Source organism: Parasteatoda tepidariorum, chromosome 11 (assembly GCF_982258835.1).
Source record: "Parasteatoda tepidariorum strain Cologne lab strain chromosome 11, Ptep-v5.0, whole genome shotgun sequence".
Taxonomy (NCBI): domain Eukaryota; kingdom Metazoa; phylum Arthropoda; class Arachnida; order Araneae; family Theridiidae; genus Parasteatoda; species Parasteatoda tepidariorum.
The window spans coordinates 18698015-18724672 of NC_141765.1; the positions used below are offsets into that span (position 1 = coordinate 18698015).

General features: G+C 31.1%; 1 protein-coding gene across 4 annotated transcripts in view; it reads right to left on the reverse strand.

Annotated features, from left to right (window-relative positions):
• LOC107451031 (BAI1-associated protein 3) overlaps nucleotides 1-26658 on the reverse strand; it is a 392542-nt gene that overhangs the window by 66016 nt on the left and 299868 nt on the right. For all 4 annotated transcript variants that reach the window (XM_087155406.1, XM_087155403.1, XM_087155404.1 and 1 more), the window contains exons 10-16: nucleotides 25370-25576; nucleotides 23876-23979; nucleotides 19061-19184; nucleotides 16440-16564; nucleotides 4676-4766; nucleotides 3528-3581; nucleotides 1920-2017 (exon numbers count right to left, since the gene is read on the reverse strand). In XM_087155406.1, the coding sequence (XP_087011532.1) occupies nucleotides 1920-2017; nucleotides 3528-3581; nucleotides 4676-4766; nucleotides 16440-16564; nucleotides 19061-19184; nucleotides 23876-23979; nucleotides 25370-25576 (803 nt within the window). The remainder of the gene's footprint in view (nucleotides 1-1919; nucleotides 2018-3527; nucleotides 3582-4675; nucleotides 4767-16439; nucleotides 16565-19060; nucleotides 19185-23875; nucleotides 23980-25369; nucleotides 25577-26658) is intronic.

Below are 26658 nucleotides of genomic sequence, written 5' to 3' on the forward strand. Positions count from 1 at the left end.
CAAATTCTAAAAAAACAGTTTTGTACCGGGATTTTATTAGAATTATTTTATTCATTATTTTAATTAATTAAAATTAAAAAAAGCATTGAATAAAGCATTCATTTTATGAAAAGTCTCGAGTCTAAACGTTAAAAAATTACTGCAAGATGTCTGTTAACTTTATAATGCGTGCGTTTTTTTTAAAAATTTTTTGAAATAAAAAATTTACCTTTGTTTCATTTTTAATTTTAAATTTTTTAATTTTGGTTGAAAAGAAATTTTAACATTTTGAACTTTTTTTATCAAAAATTTATTAACTTTAAAATTATTTAGTAGAAAATAACTTAATTTTAGAGGGATATTTTCATATTATTTTAAAGATCTTAATTTTTTGAATATAGTAGTGGTTTATTTACGTCACACTAGAACATTACAATGGGCTTTTGTTGACGGTCTGGGAAACATTACTGTAAGATGAGGATGATCCGAAGGCATGCCATCACGATTTTCATTCTCTACAGAGGGGATGACGCTCACGGTTTTGTAACCCGGCGAATTTTGCGCAAGTCTAACACTTTAGGAAGAACAGTTTAACGAGGACTGATACCACGCACCCTCGATTCCTACGCAGGCTGATTAAAGTGATCACCCTCCCGTACACTGACCTCAATCAACGAAACTTGACTTCGATGTCCTACTAAGAACCCTGTCCTTACGATTTGTTTTATTACAGGATTTTTTGTATGTAAGAACAAATGAGATAGGTCTCATAGTTTTAAGCGCATATATAAAGCTTTAGAGAAGAACTCTCTAAACTATTCAGTGCATAACTTATGTTAATACACTTTAATTATATAAAAAATTAAAACTTTTAAAAATTATTTTAAAAAAAAACGTACATTTAATCAAACTATTTAAAATTAGAAAACTTTGTTTAAAACTAGTGTTAACTAATTTTTTTTCAATTTACAAAAAACTATTTAATAGAATCTAGCTTTGGAAAAATTGTGTTGCTTTTCACAAAAAATTATTGTAGTGGTTTCTTACTGAACATATAAGAATTAGAAAACTTCGTTTAAAAATTAAATTAAATAAGAAATATTTTTATAATTTTGGTTATTAGGAGATGTAACTGTGGAAGCATTTGTGTCGCAGCTTCTCACTAAAAATTATTGTAGTGGTTTTCTACTAAGCATTAAAATTCGAAATATTTGTTAAAAACTAAACTCAGAAAAAAAATGCTATTTAAGTATGGAATTAGTTGTATGATATATTTTATATAAGATATAACTTTGGAAATATAACCATAGTTTTTGTTTACTAAAACTCATTGTAGTGCTTTCTTACTAAATAAATCACGATGAAGAACTTTTAAATCAAATATGTTTATCAGAGAGTTAGATATTGCAGTTTAGGATAAAATCTGGGCTTTAAATTTTACCTGATTAAACTAGAACCAGCTCTTTTAGCATATAAATAGCAAAACTTTCGGCAATTATAACATTTACTTACTTTTCCTTTATTTTATTAACTATTCTTTCATTATTTGTTTTTAATAAATTTTTTAAGTTAATAAGACCGTGTATCAAGTACGGATATTTTAATTTAATTAGAGTTTTTATTTCCTTTTTAGAGTAACATGTTTTTACTAATAACCTGCCTTCACATATTAAAACTGGATTTTTAATTTAATATTAATTAAATGCTCTACCTTTTTTGTGCAAATAAAAAGCTGTAATTATTTTTGCACTTACCTAAGATATCATTAATTTAAACTTATTTGATTTTTAATACATTTTTGAAGCATTTTAATAAACCATGACTCGATAAATAAACAAATATCTTTAATTTAAATTTATTCGATAATACACTAAACTCATAAACACACATAAATCATTAATTTCAATTTATCTGATCTACAAATATTGAATTAGACAAACCTTTCAATCAAATGATGATGGTGTGCTTCAGCTTTGTTTAAATCATAATTTATGCGATCAATGAATTGAATAAAACTATGAACGGAATTCGGACTATCCTGAAAAAATAAAATAGAAGGTTTTCAGTAATTAATGATTAATATGAATAGCAATGTGCAACTTTTAAATAACAAAATTTTCATAACTAATCACAAAACTAATACCATTAACACCAATAATCTAGTGTTTCGATTTCATTCCGCTATATTTAGGAACGTATTATTCTAAATATATATTTTTAGAATCTTTGTTTAAAAGGAAGCATACTGTTGATTGCGAAGTAAATATGTAAGTCAAGAAAATAAATTAAAAGCTATAGAAATCTAATAAATCACTGCTGAAGAAGGCGATAATATCTCATCCTGTTTGATTGTTGAAATAAACAGTGGGCTTGTAAGACTTACTAGCAGTGCAACAGATTTAGAAAACGTTTTTGTTTCTTCCTGGCTTAAATAATAAATTGTGAATCCCTACGTTTAATGTCTGTAGAATATGTGTGTATTTTTTTATTTAATTTTTTACGAGGATTCCGAAAGTACATATTAAGGACAGCCGTTACGGAACACCCTTATTATGAATTTGTGTTTCTATACTTGACACTGTCTTCTGATATCCTTTGAAGTTGGTATGTGCTGCTTACAATACAGAAAGGAAATAATTTGCAATAACATTAGATCTTATAAAAATGTGAAAATAGTTAATGCTAAGATTAAATTAATGCCTGAAAATGTATATCAATTCTTAAACGGTGGTATTGTAAAAATGTCATAATGTTGGATGGGAGTAATTTATAAAAGGTAGTCTCAATGAAGTATTTCTATGTTGAATATGTTGACACAAAGAAAAAGTTTTTTATAAAGATTAATTTTTTTACTTTTTAATTAATTAATTATTACTTTGATTAATTATTACTTAAATTGATTAATTATTTTACTCTAATTTTTTAGAAATTGCGAGGGATGGTGGTTATACTGCTCAAAATCCAAGTTAACAGTCATTCATAATTAAGTATCTAAGATACAACAACTAGGTAGTATCATAGAATATAAAAAAAGTAAATTATTCTTCACAATTTTGTGAACAACGACGTGATGATGATGGTTGCTGCGCATCAGATGTTTTGCAATGTGATTTGCAATGCTGAGGATCTGATGTCTTATTCAAAATCAAAAAGGAAACAAAAAATAGGAAGCTGACACGCTGATTTAAACCCATTAGACTTTTATTTAAATCAAAGATTTATACCAATAGGTTACCATCCAAGTTTTGATGAAGAATACTTAAGACAGAGCTTAAGCTGAATTTATAAATTCGTGTAATTGAAAATTACAAAGATTAAAAGAGTACAATAAACTTACCAGCCAAGACAAGAGAGGCGTTTTATGAGCGAGAAATTGCAAACTCTCTATTTTATGATGATGTAGGAAAAATTTGGCATTATATAAAAAGAAAACAAAATTTTTCATTTGAAATTTAAATTTTCTTTTTTTGGGTTTACCTGTATTTTGAAGAAATAATGTATGAAATTTCACAATAAAATTATAAATTTTGAATTTAAGAGCATTATACCTGATTGAGTTCAATTTCTGACTTTATTTCTTCCATCCAGATAGTATTACTCTTCTGGAAATAAAAACGGGTATTAAATGTTGAGACCAAAAACTTACTCTAATGTTAACAACCAGTTTCCCATTTTTGTATATTAATTCATTTTTTAATGCTAATCAAGACCATGACTTTTTAAAAATTCTTGTTATTTTTCATAAATTTTAAGATTTTAATGTATTATAAAATAATTAATATTAAATGCAACTAGCTTCTTGATTATAAATAATATTAGAAAATTAGTTGTTGACATGACTTTCAAAATAGGGGAAAATATTTTTAATCGATAATAAATGTATTCAAATAAATAAGCATAATTTTATTAACATGTTAGTGTCCACAACCATTTATAGAGTGGGTTTGAAACTTGCGCAATAAACTCGCAAGGATTATTTTGTTTTTCTCTTCAATACAGATTTGACATTGACTTCTGCATTATTCTTAAAACTTCGCCAAAAGATGACGCTGCTGAACAGAAAAACTATAAAACTATATTTTTCTGCAGCATGTGGAACCATTTCAGCTAAATATTTTACACTGACTTCTGTTATTTCGTTCTGAGACTGTTCCTCGTTGTTGCTGGAATTGGTGATTACATTAAAACCATTGTTTTATTATTTGTGTTCACACTTCCAACACCATAGAAAAAAAATTACATTTATCTACAAAATAAGTTGAAAATTTGTTCAATAAATAAAAATTGTAAAATTGAAAGCACGGTCTAGGTTTAGACCTAGTCTCGGCATTAAAATGTGAAGTAATGCATCACAAAATCCTCAAAAAAAATTTCATTTTATGTTAAATATAAATTTCTTTGTAGAAAAAATTACTCGGATTTCATGCAAAATAAGTAACATTGTTATACTCACAAATGTCATTAAAACTAAAGAAAAAAATATATAATCTCATACGTTGCGCTTTGTAATATAGCGCAACATTTTACAAAGCAGTATTCTGGAGTGTGACACTTAGTGACAAATAAAACAGGGGGTCAAAATAGTTAAAGTGTGACAACATATATAAACAGCCCCTTAGGCAATAGGAGTTTAAATTTTAAACAGGGCTAAAAAATTATATAATATTAATAGACAATTCATAACAACATAACTCACCTTCAAAGCGTTTGATACTTCAACGTGAAAGTCGTTACGAAAGGGAAAAAATTCTTTGAAAGCATTCATCAAATATGTTATTGATAAGGATCTAAATAAAAACACAAATAAGTTGTATCTCAAAATTCAATGTTAGATTTATGATATAAATTAATTGATACATCGTTAAATGATACATCGTAATATCATTCATACTTCGCAAAATATATATATTTCACACATCGTTAAAAAATTAAACAAATACAAAATTTTTCAAAATGAAAGTGTCATATAAACAATACGCAAAATAAAAAATTGGATAACCTAATAACTTTTGATTCAATAATCAGATGTTAATGCATTTGACCAATCGACATTTTAAGTTACGAAGTCAGACATAAGAATGTACTTATTTTAAGTAAACTCGCATAGACGGATTTGGATTGTTGATACTCAAAATTTTTAGATTCTTTTGAATGGTTCCAGAGATCTAGAGACGCGAAAATGGTTTTCAACTTTAAGGGGTCCAAACGTTCGACCTCACTTCTGCCTAATCTATTGGAATAATATTTTTCAGATTGTGGCAACTCACTCCCTAATTTAGAATTCAGAATCCAAATCCATGAAGGAAATACATGTTTATTCACAGAAAGTACGGTTTTGTGTCTGAATCTATTACTTAAATTAATTAGCATATGTAAAGTCAACCTCCTGAACCATTAGGATTGCATCTCCGTACATGATAATCTGATCACTAGATTAAAAATGATAAAGCTGTTGCATTTTTTATTTTGCGCACTTGAAATGGAGATAAATTAAAAACACCTCTAAATTTCATAAAGTAATTGAACCTCGAAAAATGTTTTTCACCCCATTTTCCTGTCTAGTGATTCTAAATATTTCGGGAATGCATTTCTTTCTTCCTCGCTTAAATATTAATTTACGACCCTTAATGTGGAAATTGTTTTGATTTGAGTTAAATATAGCTTATTAAAAAATGTATATTAAGGGCGATGATTACGGAGAGCAGCTGTATATCAATTTAAATATATGCAGTACAATATTTTTATGTCATTCTATTTTTATAAGTGTTGTAAGTTTCCTTCATTTATTTAGTTTTCTTTACAAACGCCAAAAATGCAGAGTAGTTATTATTTTACAGAGTGCAATATCTTAAGTATTATTTGCTTTATATAGTGATGTTTTGTCTCAGTTTTTTGCATTATTTTATTAGAAGAAATTTTTTTTTCCTTCTAAATTCAGTAATCGGAGTAAAAAATAAAAGCAAAGGATTATTCTTTGACAAATGTAAAATGTGAGCTTTACTTTTCTGCCAGTATAGAACCCATTGAAAGTATTTCAATGTTCCAAAAAGTCATTTAACTACTTTTTAAAATGATCCAGTATTGATAAAAGCCTCTCAAGTGATTGAAATAGAATAAAAAGCAAGAAATAAGCCTTCCCGAATATCAGCAATTGTGTAAAAAGCTTTTGAATTTTCCTCGTGCATTGAAAGCCATGGAAAAATACACTTTTTTTTATCTTTAATTTTAAGAAACTCCTTTATTTGTTTTTACAACCTAAGGCCATATCTCATTAGAAATAGTCTCTCTGACTTGTTTCTTTTTCTATTTTTATGTTATTCTATCAATATATAGAAAGCTGAATAATATATTTTTAGTCAAAGCTGTACTTTTTTTTGTTTTCATTATTCTTTACAAATCACAAGCAAAAAGATTTTTCTTTTAAAAGGCAAAAATTGTTTTTTACTTATTACATATAGCATTGATGTATGCACAAATCTCCATGTAATAAATCAGTTTAAAATCTGAAATTTTAGAATAGTTGAAAATTTCATGGTTTTACGAAAATTTAGGCTTTCTAAAAGCATTTTTTTATTCATTATTAAGGTGATGTTAGTCAGTATTTATTTGATAGAGTGTCTGTGGTGGTTAATATTTTTATCAGTTTCCTAACATAAATAAGAAAGCTTCTCAAAGAGAGGTAAAAAATATGTTTTAACTACAGCTACTTTTACTTTTATTTTATTCTCTAAATATTTCCTACTTATACAAAATATCATTCTATTTAGACTTACACTTTTCATTGTATTATTTTACAATTTTCATTGTATTTTAGGATATACATTAAATAAAAATAAGTAACATTTTTCCTTGTATTTTAGGATATTAGATTAATCCTTTATAAGACCATGGGTAGTATAATTCCCACCAACTTCATTAATTTTTAAATGTCGATGGGAAGCTATCTATGATCTGTGCCACCATTTTCTGAGAACTTCAGAAAATACAACAAATATCAATGAAGGGCTTTGTATGTATAATTATATTTACAGTGAAGGTTATTGCACTGTCAAGCAGAGATGCAAAGACTGTGGAACTATTTTCTCCAATGTGTTATGCATTCACTTAATTGATCATTTCATACCGAGTTTATTTCTATTTATTAAACTTAGAATTCAGTTATTTCTCACTTATACAAAATACAATATACAAAATAGCTTCCCATTGACATTTAAAAATTAAAGAAGTTTGCGAGAGGTATACTACCCATAGCCTTATAAAGAGTTAATATGACAACCAAAAATACAGTGGAAAGAAAGTTATTATAGTGTTTATTTCTTAATAGAATTTAATTTCGATTAAAAAATAAACACTATAATAACTCTTTTCTTTTTCACTGTAATTTTGGATGTCAAATTAACTCTTTATAAGACCATGGGTAGTATACTTCTCACAAACTTCATTAATTTTTAAATGTCAATAGGAAGCTATTTTTCCACCTATGATTTGTACTATTATCTTCTGATAACTGCAGAAAATACAAAAAATACCAATACAGAGCTTTGTTTGTATAAATGTGGTAACATTACAGGTTAGCGTGGAGTCAAGCCGAGAGGTCAACACTGTGGAACGATTTTCTCTAGTGTGTTATTCACTCAATTGATTATTCTTATCGAGCTTATTTCAATTTATAAACCCACAACATGAAAATCTGGCTATTTATAAACCAGGAATTCTTTACAATAAGTGAAATTTTAAAAATCCTACCCACATTTCCACTTATAAAAAATTATCTTAAAAATCAAACTAGTTTTAGGTAATACGATAAATTAATTTCTTTTTATAAATCATTCATAATCCTAAGAATATTTTAACATAATATTACTTGAAAAAAATGACCTATAAACAATAAACTTATAGGGAAAACATTGGCATTACAATGTCTACGCGATTTGCACTACTTCCTATTTTAAGAGCAAGACAATGGAATTCTGTTGCAAAAATATTATATTAATTGCACACAGGCTTCCAAGTAAATTTTTGGAAAGGAATGAAGTTTTTTTAAAAATTGTTTTAACAACATGATTACTTTTAAAATAGTTATATAAATTAAACACACAGCAAAGACATTGTGTAATGATTATATTCATACAAAAAAAATATTTTTTTTTTTTTTAAAATATTCACTTATAAGTTTTTATGTACAAGTCAATTCCATATAAATATTTCGCTGAGAAAAATATTTTAACTTTTTTTATATTTAAACTATTTACATAAGTAGCTTTTCATTTTATTTACCTAAAATTAAATAAAAATATTGTTTAACAAACCTTATCAATGAATTCCTTATCTGTTGCCTTCGGACCACTTCAAGAAAAGCAAAAAGATCAAGAAACTATAAATTAAAAGCCATTTATTCTTTCCTACGATCTGTTGCAATTATCTTTACACTTAAATTGTTGACATCTTAAAACCATTGAAACACGCAAAAACCATTCATATTCCCTCAGATTTGTTATTGAAAAATTTATTTAACAAAGTAGCTGTTGCATACGTTAATATTTCGTCGTAAATTTTTATAATTATTTTCGTATATTACGGATATTCAGCATTATATTTACTTTAAAAATAAGTAATAGCGAAAAACCAACAAGATTTTTGATTTGAGGCTTTCAAGTTTTAATAGAGAAATAAGTCTATTGAAAATTAGAATATTTCTGCCCTCTTTTACAATACTTTTCACAATTTGCAATATTAATGGACATTTCTCAAGAGATGGAAGCTTAACACAAATCCAAACTTCAAATTTTAAGAACAATTAAGATATAATTCACAGTCAATTTTTAGAGGAAATTTATTCCGTTTAATTATAGGAATTATCGCAAAAACTTCCTACAACTAGCTTCCAAAGAGGTCATTTTTTGACATTCATGCAACTGACTGCGACACCAAAAGACATTATATCGTCTTAAGATGTTTAAAAATAAAAGAAAGCGAACTGAGTTTCCATTTGGTGATTACTTGTTAATATTCTGAACAGATGCAGCACTAAATAAGTTATATTTTACTGTATAAAAGATTTTTTAGAAAAAGTAATTGTGTGTTTCGATGCATGTCTAAAATGCAAAAATTAAAACAATGCTGTAGTTTTTAAAGAAAATAGATTGAGCTAGTACTTTTAATTTTTCTATCCATCAAACATGTTTATCTTAAAATCAATTTTCAAATATTTTAACCCTTTCTCTGCTAGATTTTTTTTCGAATATCCACCTCCCCCCAAAATTATTATTGAAAATTAATGTATGTTCCATTCTAAATTCGAAAATCTGAAATATTTTTGCCAGCAAGCAGTTTTTTGCTCGACCTATTGGTGGTGAAATATATGATGTCTCGTGCACTGATCACCAGTTTTCTCTGCAATGCACTCGAGTTTTATCTTAGAAAAATACACTATGATAACATATTAATTAACTTTATTGCATTAAGGCAGCGTGTTCCAAACTGTGGGGCGCGCCCCCCTAGGGGGGCGCGAGACTGTTGCAGGGGGGGCACGCAGCTGATTCCAAAATATCATTTTCGAATACAAACCAAAAAAGTCGAACAGGTGTCAAAAAAATTAATCAGAAAAACGGTAATACGTAATCTACAATCCTCGCCGCGAATATCTCGGGTATAAATGCTAAAAAATCCATCCATACTCTTGCTGGAACGAAAACATCTTGCTTTCCCGTTTGGAGCCGAGCGCGAGGAAACACTAGACAAGCACTCGGATCATCCCGGGTATTCTCGGGGTTACTCCCGCCAAACTTCAGTAAACAGAAGCAGGCAGCAGGCCCCGACAAGGCTTATGAGCCAAGGCCGTCGTTAATTCGACGACGTTAGCGCTCATTACATCTGGTGTGGAACTATCATCAATTGCGCGCGACTGCGGGGTTTTTCAAACTCGGACGACGCGACTACACCTGGATGCGTGCGCCCAGACGAGAGCAGACACGCGGCATTTCGTTAAGAAACGTTGGTTAAACTCGACCGTTTCCACGCAGATTGTCTACAAACTCTACAAACTCGCTTTGGTACACTTCTAAATTAATATTGAGGTAAATTTCAAAACTGTTATAAAGTATTTTTATTTGATTTAAAATAATAACCCTTTTAGATGGATAAATACGTAACTGGGTTGAAAAGAAAATTGAATGAAGCAGAAGCAGACGGCAAAAGAAGAGGTAACGAAAATAGCGAAACATCTTCGCAAAATAGTAAACCTAATCGTAGAAAATATGATCCAATGTACTTATCATTTGGATTTACATGTAAAGTCATTAATGGCCAAGAACGACCAATGTGTTTGCTGTGTCTGAATACTTTGGCCTCAGACAGCATGAAACCAAATAAATTAAAACGGCATCTCGAAAACGTACATGCAGATCACGTTGGCAAGACAATAGAATTTTTCCGAAGAAAATTGGAGAATTTAAATAAACAAAAAGAAATGTTTTCAAAGACCATGTCTGTTACACAAAAAGCATTGCTTGCGTCTTATAAGGTTTCTTACAGAATTGCTAAATGCAAAAAACCCCATGTAATAGGAGAAACTTTAGTGCTACCTGCAGCTATTGACATGGTAGCTACGATGCTAGGTGAATCATATGCTGATCAACTTAAAATCATTCCACTTGCAGATAATACGGTGGGAAGACGAATATCCGATATATCTGAAGATCTTTGCGATCAATTAATAGAAAAAGTAAAACTATCTTCTTTCGCGTTGCAAGTAGATGAGGCTACAGATGTTCTTAAGGATGCACACTTGATTACATATGTAAGATATGTTGTGGAAACTGATGTTAGAGAAGACATGTTATTCTGTAAACCTATTGAAGGCAATACTACAGCAAGTGAAGTTTTTAATATGATTGATAAATTTTTCAATGAATATAACATTCTGTGGGAGAACTGTGTTGGACTATGCACAGATGGAGCTCCATCTATGGCAGGAAAAAACGCTGGTCTACAGTCACTAGTTCGAAAGGTGGCTCCTCGGGCAAGTTGGACGCATTGCATGATTCATCGACAATCACTTGTTTCAAGAGATATGGGTGAAGATTTACTAACAGTATTTCAAGTTATTATAAGAGTTGTAAATTTTATCAAAAATAGCCCATTAAGAGGAAGGCTTTTCGCAAAATTTTGTAATGACATGGGTTCAGAATATACATCACTTCTATATTATTGTGAGGCACGTTGGCTTTCTCGTTCCAAAGTACTTCAAAGGATGTTTGAGCTAAAAGAAGAGATCGCCATATTCCTTACTGATAGTAATAGAGATGAAGCAAACTTGTTTTATGACACGAAATTCCTTGTAAAACTTGCGTATTTAGTGGATATTTTTCAAAGACTCAGTACTTTAAATAAATCATTGCAAGGGCCTCAAATTCATGCTTTTGTCCAGAAAGACAAGGTTACTGCATTTATGAGAAAATTGGAACTGTGGATAATAAGTTTGAAAAATAATAACTTTGACATGTTTCCCACTTTTAAAATTACCTGTCTTGCAGATGAAATAGAAGAAAGTAAAGTTCTTATTAATAAACACTTGACCAGTTTAAGGGAGCAATTCTCGTTTTACTTTAAAGATCTTGACATGTCCAAATATGAATGGATTAGAAACCCGTTTGTGATTGAAAAAAATGATGATTTTGGCCTTACGACAGCAGAGCAGGAAATGATAATTGACTTATCTAGTGACAGCACATTAAAGCAGATGTTACAACACGAAAATATTGTCACGTTTTGGTTACGAGTAAAGGACGAGTTTCCTACTTCAACACATAAAGCTTTAGAAATTTTATTGCCCTTTGTAACATCTTACTTATGTGAAACTGGGTTTTCTGTTGTTGTTGTTGTTAATTTACGTCGCACTAGAGCTGCACAATGGGCTATTGGCGACGGTCTGGGAAACATCCCGGAGGATGATCCGAAGACATGCCATCACAATTTTGATCCTCTGCGGAGGGGATGGCACCCCCGCTTCAGTAGCCCGACGACCTGCGCGCGAAGTCGAGCACTTTACGGTAGCACAGTTTAACGAGGACCAATACCGCACACCCTCGGTCCCCACGCAGACTGATCCAAGTGGGCACCCACCCGCACACTGACCGTAGCCAGTGATGCTTGACTTCGGTGATCTGCTGGGAACCGTGTCTTAACGATCAGTCCACTGCGGGACCTGGGTTTTCTGCAGTAGCTGTCTTAAAGACAAAGTATCGATCTTGCTTAAAGATTGAAAAGGAACTGAGAACCGCGATATCTTCAATGATACCACGGTTTGACGAAATTTGTGCTGAAAAACAAGCTCACCCTTCACATTAAATTTGTATAATGTTGTATTAATGTTGAATTCTATTTTTTGTACTTTTGTAAGATTTGTTTTTATTACATTATATTATTATTTCTTAAAATAGATAATTATTTTTTATGTATTTTTATACATAATATTGTATATTATTTTGTAGCCCATTAAATAAATTACAATATCAGATGAGTGTTTATGAAATTGGATTGTTAGAAAAATTAAGGGGGGCACAACAAATTTTTTTCCAAAGAGGGGGGCGCAGGTACAAAAAGTTTGGAAAGCACTGCATTAAGGTGTTAAAGACAAATATCTGCTTAAAATAATTATTAAAATTAGGTTAAAAAATATTTTGGAAAATAATTTTCCAACCTTACACTACACCAACGGAAACACTAATGAAAACGAAATGACAGAAAGTACAAAATTATTTTGACTTCAATTCAAGTCGGGAAATCTCACATCGAAACTTGTGACGTAAGTGAAATTAGTTGCGTCATCTCTTAGCAATATTCAGAAATACAAAAATAATCGGGATTTAAAGAGACTTGTAAGTAGCAACAAATTCAATTTCAATGATGCAATTTTTCTCATCGTCGCACGGCATGCGACGCCCACCATACGGGCACAAAAACGCCGAACGTACAAGAAGAGACGCCGACAGAAAAAGTTCAAGATTCTTTTGATTGTGCATTTTTTTGTTTTGTTGAGACTCTATAAAATTTGCGCAATTTCAAATGTATATAGATTAATAAAGTTATATAATTGATTGATTCTAATTGATTGATTGATTGTAAGTTACATAAATTGAGTGTCCCAAATATGATTCGACGATTTAAAAAATTTTGAGAAATGGAAAGACATAAAAAAGTACGATTTGATGCGTTTTGCTTCGAAAATTACAAGTTATTTTCACGAAACTTCAATATCAGTTTAAAAAAATCATCAACGCATGCAGCAGGTAATTAGGAAAAACTATAAAACAATATTTTCTGAAAACTAAAAAGTACTAAACGTAGAAATAATGTTATGCTGTGTGAAGACAAAACTAACAGAGACTCCTACAAATATTTCAGTTATAATGATCAAATATGCAGCAGAAAAGATTGTTTTTATTGATTTTTCAGTTATCTACGCCATCTTTTGACGAACTTCGTAACTAATTTTGAAGCTCTTTAATGAGAAATTCTAGTTACCTAACGCAGAACGCAGGCAGCCGTACATTACTAACTTCTTCCAGGCTGTTTTTCGAAGTCTCCGTCGTAATATGATAGGATGCGTTTTTGCGAATAATATGCTAATTTTGTAACTGTTATGAGTTTGCAACTGTTACTCATGACTGTTAGGTCAAGTTTATTCTATCTAAAGCCAGTGCTGTCTACGCTTACTTTGAAAATTGCATAAAACATCAATATGAAGAAAAGTCACAGTTCTGTGAAAATGAAAAACGTTTGTGGTCTAATTTTTTAATATTTCAAAAGTTACTCTAATGTTGCATAACCTGGGCTCATAGAAATTTTCTAAAATTTAGAATAAGGTAGTGATTTTGATAATTTTCATCTAGGTGGAAAAATATAGCAAAATTGGCGATTTTTTAAAAAAATGTTTAATAGCTTTTAAAATATTTAAGTTATTTGCCTGTTCTAAGGCCCAGATGATTCTTCATGGCAAGATTATATATATATCATATATATATAGTTTCAAATCGTCGCATTGCTTCAAGTTAATGCATTGCGTCGCATTGCATTGGTCTTAAACTATGGCTTTTTTATTTTCTTTGGCAACAGAGCTTCGATGTTGAAAATTCATTTTTACGAATTTTTAAATTATTTTTTACTTTAGGTGAATTTTTTTTAAAATTTTTTTACTATTGAATTATCAAATTTTTTTTTTAAAAACAAAAATAGACTATTTCAGGGATTAATAATGACACACAAAAAAAGAAAGAATTCTGATAGAAAGTAAATAAATAAAAACAAACTAAAACCTATTGTCAGAAGTATAGTAGAGGTAGTGCGTTTGATGCGCGTAAATAAACTCGAAATGGAGGATTTGAAATAAATGCTAACTAATAAAATATTGATAGAATAAAACAATTTAAAAATAAACTAGAGTTATCTTTAGTTTTCAAAGAAGGCGCAGAAATCTCAAATCAAAGGAAAAATGAGATTTATATTCCGCTTAAAAATTAAATTTTCTCCCTTCAAAGTTTAAGAAACATTCGTTTAAAACACAGTCGAACTTCTATTTAACAAGCTTCCATTTTGGGAATTTCACTATTTTGAGATTTTTTTCGAGGTACCAAGAATATTTTGGAAATTTCTTCGTAAAATTACTTCCGAATAGTGAAGTGAATTTTCTATTTAACGAACTTTTCTTTGAGCTCCACTTTCCCTATTTCCCAAACTATTTCAGAACATTCCAAACTTGTTAACGCATTTTATGAGGAAAATGACCTTGAATTGATTTTCAAAACCACTTAACTTTTAGTGAAGGCAGTAAAATCCCCTTCCCTTTTTGTTTGCATTTCAAACGAAAAATTAACGAATTTTATCAGTACCATTTGAACTTAAGAACGCATGTGGTAGTGTATGTTTAAAATTACTTTTATAATAAACGCAGCCATAATTATATGCATAAATTTAGCTTTTTTCAGTTGAAAATACACGTAGCATTATAGTGTAACACTGGATAATGTTTTGCCATATTCTTGCTTTCTATGCAAATTTCTTTTATGATTAAGATTTATTCAATAAATAGTAGATGCTAGTTTACAAGATAAAGGTGCATCAATTGCTATTTTAATTATGCCTAGTGTTTATGAATTTAAAACATGTTTTGTGTTATTTAAATATTTCAAAAGGTGATTTTCTATTTAACGAGTTTTCCATATAACGAACTTATTACCGTGATTTAGCTACTTCGTTAAATAGAAGTCCGTCTGTATTCAATCAAGTGCATGTTAAGGAAAAAATTGTATTATATTAATTTTTCTGGAATCATAAAACCCTTTTTCTAGTGTGTGTGCTATCGGATTATAAACTTAAAAATTTTATTTCTCTACATCAATCACGAGTTTATAACCAAAGACATGATGACCATAGATTGTTCCTTTAATTTAGTTAAGGGTAGATATTGCGTTTTCTTCCTAATAACGTTAACTAAATTTCCTGTTGCTTATTTCCTTTTTTAAATTTAAAATCGATTAAAGAGAAACTTAGAAGAAATTTTCTGAATTGAACTGTGCCAAGTTTAACGATTATACGATAGATGGCAGCAGTACAGTCATAAACTTAGTTAAAAAAAGTTTCATTTTAAGCAAGAAATCTAACTATTGAACAAAAACTCCGAGATTGCAAACTTTAATTTTCTTCTATTATTTCTTTTAAAAAACCTTCAATATTGTAATATTTTTATAGCTCTTAATTAGTACCTTTTTATTTCAATACAACAAAAAAAAAATATTTTAAAACAAAAGCCTAGAACTACTTGGGTGGCTTTCAATTAGAAAAATCATGGTAATATGAAAATAACATATGAGGTATTTTTAAATTACTTTGGTTTCCAAAAATATATCCCACAATCAACTCCTAGCGTCATTGTAAACTGAAACGTTACGTAGAGCTACAAACGTAAGCATTGCAATGTTACGCATAACATAGCTCACAACATTGGAAATTTTGAGACTGTAGTTGAACAGCCGTCCCAATTATTACTCAACTTCAATCTTCAACTCCGTAGGCTTGTAATTTTGAACCCAATCCAGAAGACAAGGAAGCTCCTGGAACCAGTATTGGGAGAAATTTGCCTTCATGGAGGACTGTTTGATGAAACTTACCCGCATTTGCGTTACATGGGGAGCAAAACCACGAGAACCTGTTATGTTTAGCCTGACGGCAAAGAAACTCAAACCGATGATTCGTCTACCACTAAGGAAATTGACGTCAGCACTCTAGTAAGTGTAACCCGGGTGAGGAATTCGCATCGACAAGCCATCGCTGGGATTCGAAACCGGGGCACTTCATTGGAGCTCTATCCACTGAGGTACCACGGCTCAACATTGGAATTTATCCATATTGTATAAAAATAACTACTAAGTAATTGCATTGAATGAATGTAAAGAAATACTTACTTCATCATGAATTTCATTCTGTGCCAAGACAAAGTATTATGAGGAGTAAAGTACTTCCGATGATGACGTAAGAGCTCAATACAGTGTTCGACAAATTCATTGAGAGATTCAGATAAGTCTCCTTCCTAAGTATATGAAACACTTGTGAAATTATTCTAAATATCAGATTAAATGAGAAAAAGCAGTAATAAGAAAACGCACAAAAATTAGCAGCAATTTTATTTTATTATTAAATACCTGTAAAATAACAGCTGATCAGATCTACAAAGTAGATCACTTCAATGACATTTAGTGCTATAGCTTTAGAACTTTAAAGATGACTTAGAAGACTAGTTGTGGGGCGGCTTAGTAAAAACATTTCGCGCTTCATGATAAAAGTATTCGTTTTTACCACTGTTCGTATATTAGGTAAACATGATTTAATGATATTGGAACTCTTTTCCAATATCTTTAAATCATTCTTCCTTCTTTAAAAGTTATATTGAGGGGGGACAAGAAAGGGTAAAATGGGGAATAGATTTAAATGTTGCTGTTCAGACAAATGAGGTATTATGTTCGATGCATTTTTACACTGGAATTTTTACTCTAAAACTGATTCAAAATCTACAGAACTAATAATTTAGAAGCTATCACGGTTATATCCATAAAAAATCAGTTTTGTGTTTATACTTATTTACGCTGTTGGCATGTCTATCAATGGAAGTTAGGTTATGGTTTCAGTGGAAATTTTTTCGCTGAATCTAATTAGATTAAAACAAAGCATTGAGGATCAATAGTTCGAACGCTATTAAGACTTTTATGTACAAAACGAAGTGTTTTGTACCTATACCTATTTATACGCCTGACACACTTATATAAACAAATGAAGTGATAAATATTATGCGTTTTTTACTCAGCATCAAATAAAATCAAAATTACGTTGATATAACTAAAAACTTTGATGTTATAAAGATTTTATGAATAAAAGGATATAAGTCAAAAATTATAATTTTTATGCATAAAATTCTTAGTATTTTGGATGAGAACTTTTATTTTATTGGTTATAGCGTAAAAAAGTACATCGGAAACAATACCTCACTTGTCTATATATCCGTTTCAAAAGCTTTGTCAAATATTGTACAAATTAAACATTTTTATGTCTTACAACTTCTAAACTATTAATTCTAATGACTTGTCTTTGATTGCATTCGATTCCCCGTAACAAAATACAAACGAAACAATACCTCACTTGCTTCGGCTTAATTTCAGGTATGCATAAGTACTTAAGTGTTTTTTTATACAAACAAACCATTCCTAAACAATTAGTTTTATCAATTTCAGATTAGCTTATTTGATTCATCGTAAAAAAAAGCATCGAAAACAACACATCATTTGTCTAGATAGCAATATTCTTTCTCTTTCATCTCTTCTTCACTTAAAAGAATAATTACCCAAATTAATCACGCACAGATTTATTAGAAGTATCTGGCGTATAGATTAAGAAATTCTTACTTGATATATAAATCTTCAGGCTCTGTATTCCAGCAAACATAAGCCCTAAGCCATCTTTTAGTTACTAGTTATGCAACCCGTAACTTCTAACTTTATTTTTGCAAGTTACATTATTTGTTTTCAAGTTAGCATTTGTCCAAAAGGTTATTCACTTTTATGCTAGTTTAGTTAAATCGAGATGTTGCTGTAAAACTTTAACTTCTTCAAATATTGTAACCGTTAAACTTAATCACTTATCTGTATTTTAATAAACTCTTATGAATGTTTTCTTTCAGATACGTACATTTTTTAAAAATAAGTAAAGGAAATATAAGAAAAGCAGATGTTTGATTTCTCTGTCTCTTTTTTCGTGGAAAAACGTCAACTAACGAATGAAAAAATAAAACATCAATGGTCATCAAATAATGACTAAAGGTCAATCTCATATAGTACGAGTGGACGGGAAAGCAGAACGCATCAAATCATTAAGATATCAAAGGAAAAATTAAGATACCAAGCAGTTTTTAAGATGTCAAGGATTTTTCGTTTTAAGAAATTATAATTATATCGATATGTATGGGGCGGGAAAAAAACAGGCTCACCTGAATTACTTATCTAATGATCGGATTTTCACGTTCTAGGACTCAATCATTATGGTTTGAAGGGTAGGCCTCAAATATGCTTATTAATATGCTTCAGACGATATATCAAGTTACGAAATCAGACACAAAAAATAAACTTTCTCTGAATAAGTATGCCTTTTTTCGGTGGATTCAGATTCCTAACCCCTAAGATATAGGGGGTAGACGCAATCAGGGAAATATGCTCTCAATAGTTTAGTCAGGAGAGCGGCAAAATTGTCTCCTGACCGAATATCGTCTGCACTGTCAACGAATACCGTCCGCACTGTCTACGAATACCGTCATCATTGTCTACGAATACCGTCTGCTCTGTCTATGAATATCGTCTGTAATTATTAATTAGCTAATTTGAGGTTGCCCCTCAAACCACAAGATTGAGTCCTAGAACGGAATATCCGTTCATTAGATTTAAAGTCATTCAGGGGGGTCCATTTTTCAGTGTGCATAGCTAAAAAACTTCAATTACATTTTATGATAATTTTCTTCGATGAAAAAAAAAGGAATTCTTACTTCTTCCATTGAGAGTACCTCTTCATTTTTATCCCAAGCGAGAGACAATTCTTCAAGTTGTTGATACAGAAATGCATAATCAAGAATAACTTCTTTATGCTTACGGTAAATAGCCAACCACTGACTGTAAAAAAGAAACAAATGGGTAAAATATGTCTAAAACTATTATATAATCCACTCATTGTTGAAAAACATTTTGATAAAGAATGGGCAATCAAGAAAAACTTCCCAATATTTATGGTAAATATATAACCACTGACTGTAAAAAAGAAAATACTGGATAAAATATGCCTAAATTACTATTATATAATCCATAAATAGGTTAAAAAATATGGTTCCAACGCATTAGCACAATAATACTGCGGCGAAGGATAGTTTGAAAATTACCCGATGCTACGGAACTACAAGGAACTCTAATGAGTAGTAATTAATCATCCAAGCTTGAGCAACAGGTAAAATTGTGCAGAAATTCCCATGCTTTACACTACTTTTCCATTGAAGAATATGGAGGAAAAAATTTTTGACGCAAGAAAGCCCGCATTTAAACGTTCAGAAGAAGCTGGGAATAACGTTCAAAGGGTTAAAGTGACTAAAAGTTCATAATTGTAGAATAAATCTTTTGGCCATTACTAGAGCAGAAATTCCTGATGATTATATTCTAAAATCATTCAGTCCACGTTTATATGCTAGAAGAAAAAACAGCCACTTTCTGTGTTGATCTACAAGTCTAGTCTCTACAAGTCTTGCTTTTCCAGTATCATTGTTTTATAAACACGTAAAACTTAATTACCATATAATTAGGGCACTACTAATTATACTTATTTTGCAAGTACAATGTTCCAATGCTTGATCCAGGAGTCTTTTTGCTTTCTGGGTTCGGTTCAAAATTACACGGATACGGAGTTGAACATTGATTGTCGTCAACTTAAAATTGGATCGGGTATTCAACGCCAGTTACAGAAAAAAAAAGAAATTAAATTTATTAAAATTTGTATCTAATCTGTAAAGCACGTTCGTTCTACTTCATCCAAATCCGTTCACAATTGTGTGAAACAACAGACTGTTTGAGTCTTGTTATGCTGCACAAACAGTTCAATGTTTTTGGCATCAGTGTTTTATAAATAGTGTCTAGGGAAACATCCAAATATTCTTATATCTGCCTACATATGATTTCTTTTTATAGTTTTACGTCAAGGTAAGTAGATGCTTTATTTACGTTGAGTAACATCACTGAGGATGATCCGAAGACATGCCATCGCAATTCGGGAGGCAACTTCCTTAATTTAGACATAGATCTGAAGGGGAAGGAAATTTTCTTCAGATCCCTGTATCCATGGTACTGCTCAGTGACCGACCACAGAATTTAATTTATGCAGATTTTACGAGCCCATATATCGCATGTACTCGGTGGGTGTAAGCGGTGTCGAGTATTGAATCCCCAATCACTAACCACTAAGCTACCACGGCAGATTTTATTTCAAAGGCACATTAAAGAATTCCCGATGTCGTAACGTTTTCAGAACGCATTTATGTAGCTATGACATTATAAAATGTGAGTTATGTACTTGATTACTGATTTAAGGTTCGTTGAGTAGCACACGTAACAAGTACGACTGATAAAAATAATACTTTTTTTCAATCGTGCATATCACTTATTCTAACGTAAGTAATAGTTTAGAAAACATAAATCTTTAAAATCTACTTTTGTGCTAAACCTCTTCATTTAAATTAAAAATTATGTGAATGCAAAGGAATAACTTAGAGTAGTTAGCAATAATATTCTTTCCAATATACTTACCATGTTTACATCGTCAATCACCGTTCCAAAAACTAAACATATTCATATAGTAGTAAAATATCAAATGCCATATTTGCTACTTTTTAGGACAGATTTGTCTGAATTTCTGAGCTGCCACTATTTTAAGCTTTCGCGTAAGTTTTTTCTATTGGTAGCAACAACTCTTGTATTGAAAATTTTAAGCAACGTTTTTTTTTCTTCTTTTTTTTCTTTTTTCTTTTTTTTTTGTTTGTTCCAAATCGAACGGCTATCAGACTTTCTAATCAAATAGTTATGTTATTTGTAAATTGCTGTAGTCAAAATAGTTTAAATTCTTACTTGCGAATTTCTAACTAAATATATATTAATGTAAAATTACCACGAATTCGTAATTAAATATATATTTTGCAACGTTTTAAAATCTGGAACCAATCTAACCGAAAGAGTTACATTTCCAGAAAAACCAGAAGAGTTGGCAGTCATGGAATTTACGCAAGTCTCAGTTTTCTACGAAAAAAGATAAATACTACTACATGAAAGGATCAAGATGACAAAGATTTTATTTCACACAACAAAAGTTTCATTTTAATTAAAATAAGTTCATGATAAGAATCAATAAAACTCACAAACTACTCGTAAAAAATCAAGGTTATGAATTGTGAGAAAGAAATTGAATTTATATTAGAATAAATAAAATTTTTGAAACAATCGAAACTGTTAACAAGAATTTAAATTGAATCTAGGTAATGACAGAAGTATGTTGGCCGATTTATAAAGATAAAAAAAATGTATTATCTATAAAAATAAGTCTGATTATTATTCACATGAATACACAATGTTTCTTCTTAAGAGCCCTTTTCCATTATGAACTGAACTTTTCGTCAAAATTCTTGACATCCTTTTTTTCGATAGAATATTATTCAAAAGTTCAAAATTTATCAAAATAATTAAGAAATATAGATAAATTGTGAAAAATAGTACTTTTTGAGCGTTTACAATTTTTTTTCACAAAAAATTAAACCGATATAATTATGTGTATAGTAGTTTTGGATAAATTTATTTCATATTGTACATTTGACTTTGGTTAGATCTTTAAAAAAACATTTTTGCTTATATTGAAAACATTTTTGCTTATATTGAAAACATTTTTGCTTGTATTGAAAATTCTTTTAATGTGAATTATGTAAAAAAAATATTTTTAAGAAATCCGAATTGAAAAACGGCAAAAATGTTAAACTATTTTCCTAAAATTGCAAATTGCAGAATTGTATCTCTATAACTTCACCGAACAAAAGTCCCGCAGTGGGCTGATCGCTAAGAAACGGTTCGCAGCTGATCACCGAAGACGAACATCACTGGCTGCTGTCAGTGTGCGGGTGGGTGACCACTTGGATCATTCTGAGTATGGACCGAGGGTGTGCGTTATTGGTCCTCGTTAAACTGTTCTACCGTAAAGTGCTCTACTTCGCGTGCAGGTCGTTGGGCTATCGAAGTGGGGGTTCCATCACTTCTGCAGAGGATCAAAATTATGATGGCGTGTCTTCGGATCATCCTCAGGGATGTTTTCCAGACCGTTGCCAATGGCCCATTCTGCAGCTCTAGAGTGACGTAAATTAACTACAACAACTTCACCAGGAAAAAAAAATTATTGAAATTGAAAAATACAGCGTGTCATATTTTTTCGATTCTCATTAGACGTTGACCTTGTATTTTGCATGCTTCAAAAGACTGCCCAGTTAAAAAAATAACAATTAAAAATTTGTGGAAATTGAAATCTGTGCTTAATAATAAATTTAGCTTCACCTCTTTCACCTCAATGGCCGACCTAATATTCAGACACTTTTGTATCGCAAAAATATTTTTTAAATATATTTTGTTGTTGTTGTTGTTAATTTACGTTGCACTAGAGCTGCACAATGGGCTATTGGCGACGGTCTGGGAAACATCCCAGAGGATGATCCGAAGACATGCCATCACAATTTTGATCCTCTGCGGAGGGGATGGCACCCCCACTTCGGTAGCCCGACGACCTGCGCGCGAAGTCGAGCACTTTACGGTAGCACACTTTAACGAGGACCAATACCGCACACCCTCGGTTTCTACGCAGACTGATCCAAGTGGTCACCCACCCGCACACTGACCGCAGCCAGTGATGCTTGACTTCGGTGATCTGCTGGGAACCGTGTCTTAACGATCAGTCCACTGCGGGACTTTAATATATTTAAAAAGCATTTCATTGTACTGCATTTATAGAGTTTAATGCCATTAGTAAATGATGCTATAAAGAAGCGGTGGTTCCAAATTTAAAAGATATTGGATATTTAGGGTTACAAAGCAAACATCATTATAAGCTGTGCGAAAAGTTAAAAAATAAATAAATAAATAATGAAAGGTGAACAGGAGACAATGAATCGTAGAGGCTTGCTTTCAAATAAAGTATTGAGTTTTGCACTGTAAAAATTGCACTGATTTTGTACTTGGCTTGAGGCAATGTAGCTTAAATAAACCACATTTAAATTGGAAACTTTCTGTAGAATTTTCAGATAATTACAATACGAATTTTCGAAATTTTTGTAGTATTTACGAATAGTTATATTAATAGTTTTCGAAATTTCTGTGCTATTTCCAGATAGTTACAATATGAATTTTCGAAATTTCTGTAGTATTTCCAGATAGTTATAATATGAATTTTTGAAATTTCTGTAGTATTTCCAGATAGTTATAATATGAATTTTCGAAATTTCTGTAGTTTTCCAGATAGTTACAAAACGAATTTTCAAAATTTCTGTAGTATTTCAAGATAGTTACAATACGAATTTTCGAAATTTCTGTAGTATTTCCGGATGGTCACACGTTTTTTAAATTTCTGTAGTATTTCTAGATAGTTTCAACTACTTACAGCATATTACGCAGAAACATCTTATTGTCTAGATGGTAGGATATTCTAGCTATTCGAGGATGAAGTTTATTATTAGAATGTCCTAAACTTTTTTTAAAAAAAAAAAAAAAAAAAAAAAATTAAAGATGCGTCTTCTTACCATACTGATTGTTGTAAATCTGTTATATCTCCTTGTAAAGCATGTTGATGCAAGATTAAAAGAGCTTGTTGCGGCATTTCTCCTGACCATTCATAACTATTACGCTGAAAGAAAATTAATGCAACAATATAAATAAATGCTTACAATGCTGCCTATTCTAGAAAGAATTTTAAGAGAATGCGGAATGGGTAAGATTTAACAAAGATGATTATTTCTCTCGTAATTCCAAATTTCTTAAACAGTTGACCATCATTAACGAAGTTTACGTCTGTATGCAATAGGGTCAGGTACATCTGCGCCACTATCGGTAATCCAGCAACTCACTTGACCATTTGCCAGACAAAAAATAACGAAAACCTCAATTTATTGACAAATATAACTGATCAAAATTATCATTAAATTATTAAAAATGCTAATATAATAAATATAAATAATGTAATAAATATAATAAATAAAAATAATGCATATAAATAATATAATAATATAAATAAACCGTATAAATATAAATTCGTTAAAATATATGAATATTACACGTACGCGTCTTACGCGTCTACACTGTCGGGCGAATATACCTGTCGGAGAAACAATTTAACAGACTAAAGTACCCGTAGGAAAAATGTCATATTATGACACTTGAGTTATCCGGCAGCAGAATCCCGGACAACTGCCCGGACCCATCATATAATTCTACTGCAACCTTAATATGAAGTTAAGTTGAATCATATTATACTGCTTTTAAACTTGACTACATAATGATATAAGGCCGGGATAGTCTGGTCGGTAGGGCACTGGGCCGATGTCCAAGAGTTCGTGGGTTCGATCCCCACCGGCCGAAGACTTCCCATGTAGTAAATGGTGAATGATACACGTTAAATCAGTCGAGTCGCTAAGTCCTCCATGTTCCCATAGTAAATCAAAACCTCTGGGGGTACTGATCCAGGAGTTTCCTTCTCTTCTGGATTGGTTCAAAATTACAAGGCTACGGAGTTGAACATTAGTAGTCGTAAACTCAAGAATTGGTTCGGCTGTTCAACGATGGATATAAATGCAAAATATAATATAAAATAAAATACACGATGCTGTGGTTCAAAGTTCAATATGGTGCATCAAATATGCGCCATATTATAACTGAAAGTAAAAACGAAAGTACTATTTAGTCTGACTTCTCATTGTTCACATTTGTTGAATTTTTTGTTTTATAATAAAGCTGGACGAATTATTTTATGTAGAATAAAAAGCTTTATTGTATTTTATTTTTGAAAAATTAAAAAAAAAGAAGAAAAAAACTTGTGTGTTGAAATTGTTTCTGAAACTATAGTATAACCAGATAATTGTTATAGCCCATAAAACATCTTTTATACAGAAAATTCAAATATATAAGTTAAGATCATGTAATACATAAAAGCTAGTTTTCATGAGTTATCAATAACCAAGAATTTTTTAAAAAAAACATTCAAATAACTGGTCTGAAAAATATCCGCTAATTATGCTTACTTCAAATTTCCTAAGTTCATGGTCCATGAATATCCAAAAGAGTTTTTGATGTTCTCGAATCTCTCGCAAATTATTATTTCCAGCAGCAATTCCTCGATCTTCACGAGTTCCAAATTTTAATTTCAAGTGTATTTGTCCTTGAACATTAGAGCGATTGGTACGTCCTCGAAGGCGGAACCACCGATCAACACCAGCGGCTGATATTTCCTAGAAGGGTTATTCATTTTTTAAAAAAACAGTGATCTGTGTTATAAAATGGGAAATAGTTAAATAAAAATAAAATCCTTGTTGAAAAATAAACGATAATTCCATTTTCAATACATTATATTCAAATTAGTATAGTTATTCTCAATGTTTACATAATGATAATTTTAATTTGATTGTAGATGGTAGAAGTGGGTGACGAGCTTTTTGCATTAGCCTATAGCTCTGCTTTTCCATTAATGTAGCTTATTGCTCATTTTGTTTAATGGTTTATTGGTACAACATACATTTGCGGGCTTGTGTGTTTAATTATGGGTTATAAGTCAATGTCAAATAGATAGACAGATAGCACAATGCAGAGAAGGACAGCACAAAGATACATCCAGAGTAACAGCGGGATTTGAACCCACTACCACAATGCTTTGAAGCATTAGGCGGGAGATAACCCTCGGCTTCGCAAAGATCCACCGAATATTTGCGATATACGTTCTCGTAAAATCTTTGGAATCGAAAGTGCTGTGGTCGGTTGCTGAGCGGTACCATGGGTACAGGGATCTGGAGAAAATTTCCTTCGCCTTCAGATATATGTCTAAATTGAGGAACTGACCTAATATGATGGCATGTCCTCGGATTATCTTAAGGGATACTTCCCAGACCGTCACCAATAATCCATTGCGCAGCTCTTGCGTGACGTAAATTAAGTATCTACCTAATGTTTACACAACAATCATTTTATTTATTCATTGGTACACATAGATACAGGCTTGTGTTCTCAATGACAAAAGTACCGCTTATAAACCTTTGTAAAAAAGAAAGAGAGATAGCACAGTTCAAAGTAAGACAATACTAAGATACATCAAGGGTTATGGCGGGATTCGAAACAGCTATAACTTTATGCTGGAGAACGTCTGGGGAGCATCCCTGAGGATGATCCGAAGACATGCCATCATAGTTTTGATCCTCTGCAGAGGAGATGGCACCCCCGCTCCAAAAGTCCGACAACCTGCACGCGAGGTCGAGCACTTTACGGTAGAGCAGTTTAGCGAGGACCCATACCGCACACCCTCGATCCCTACGCAGACTGA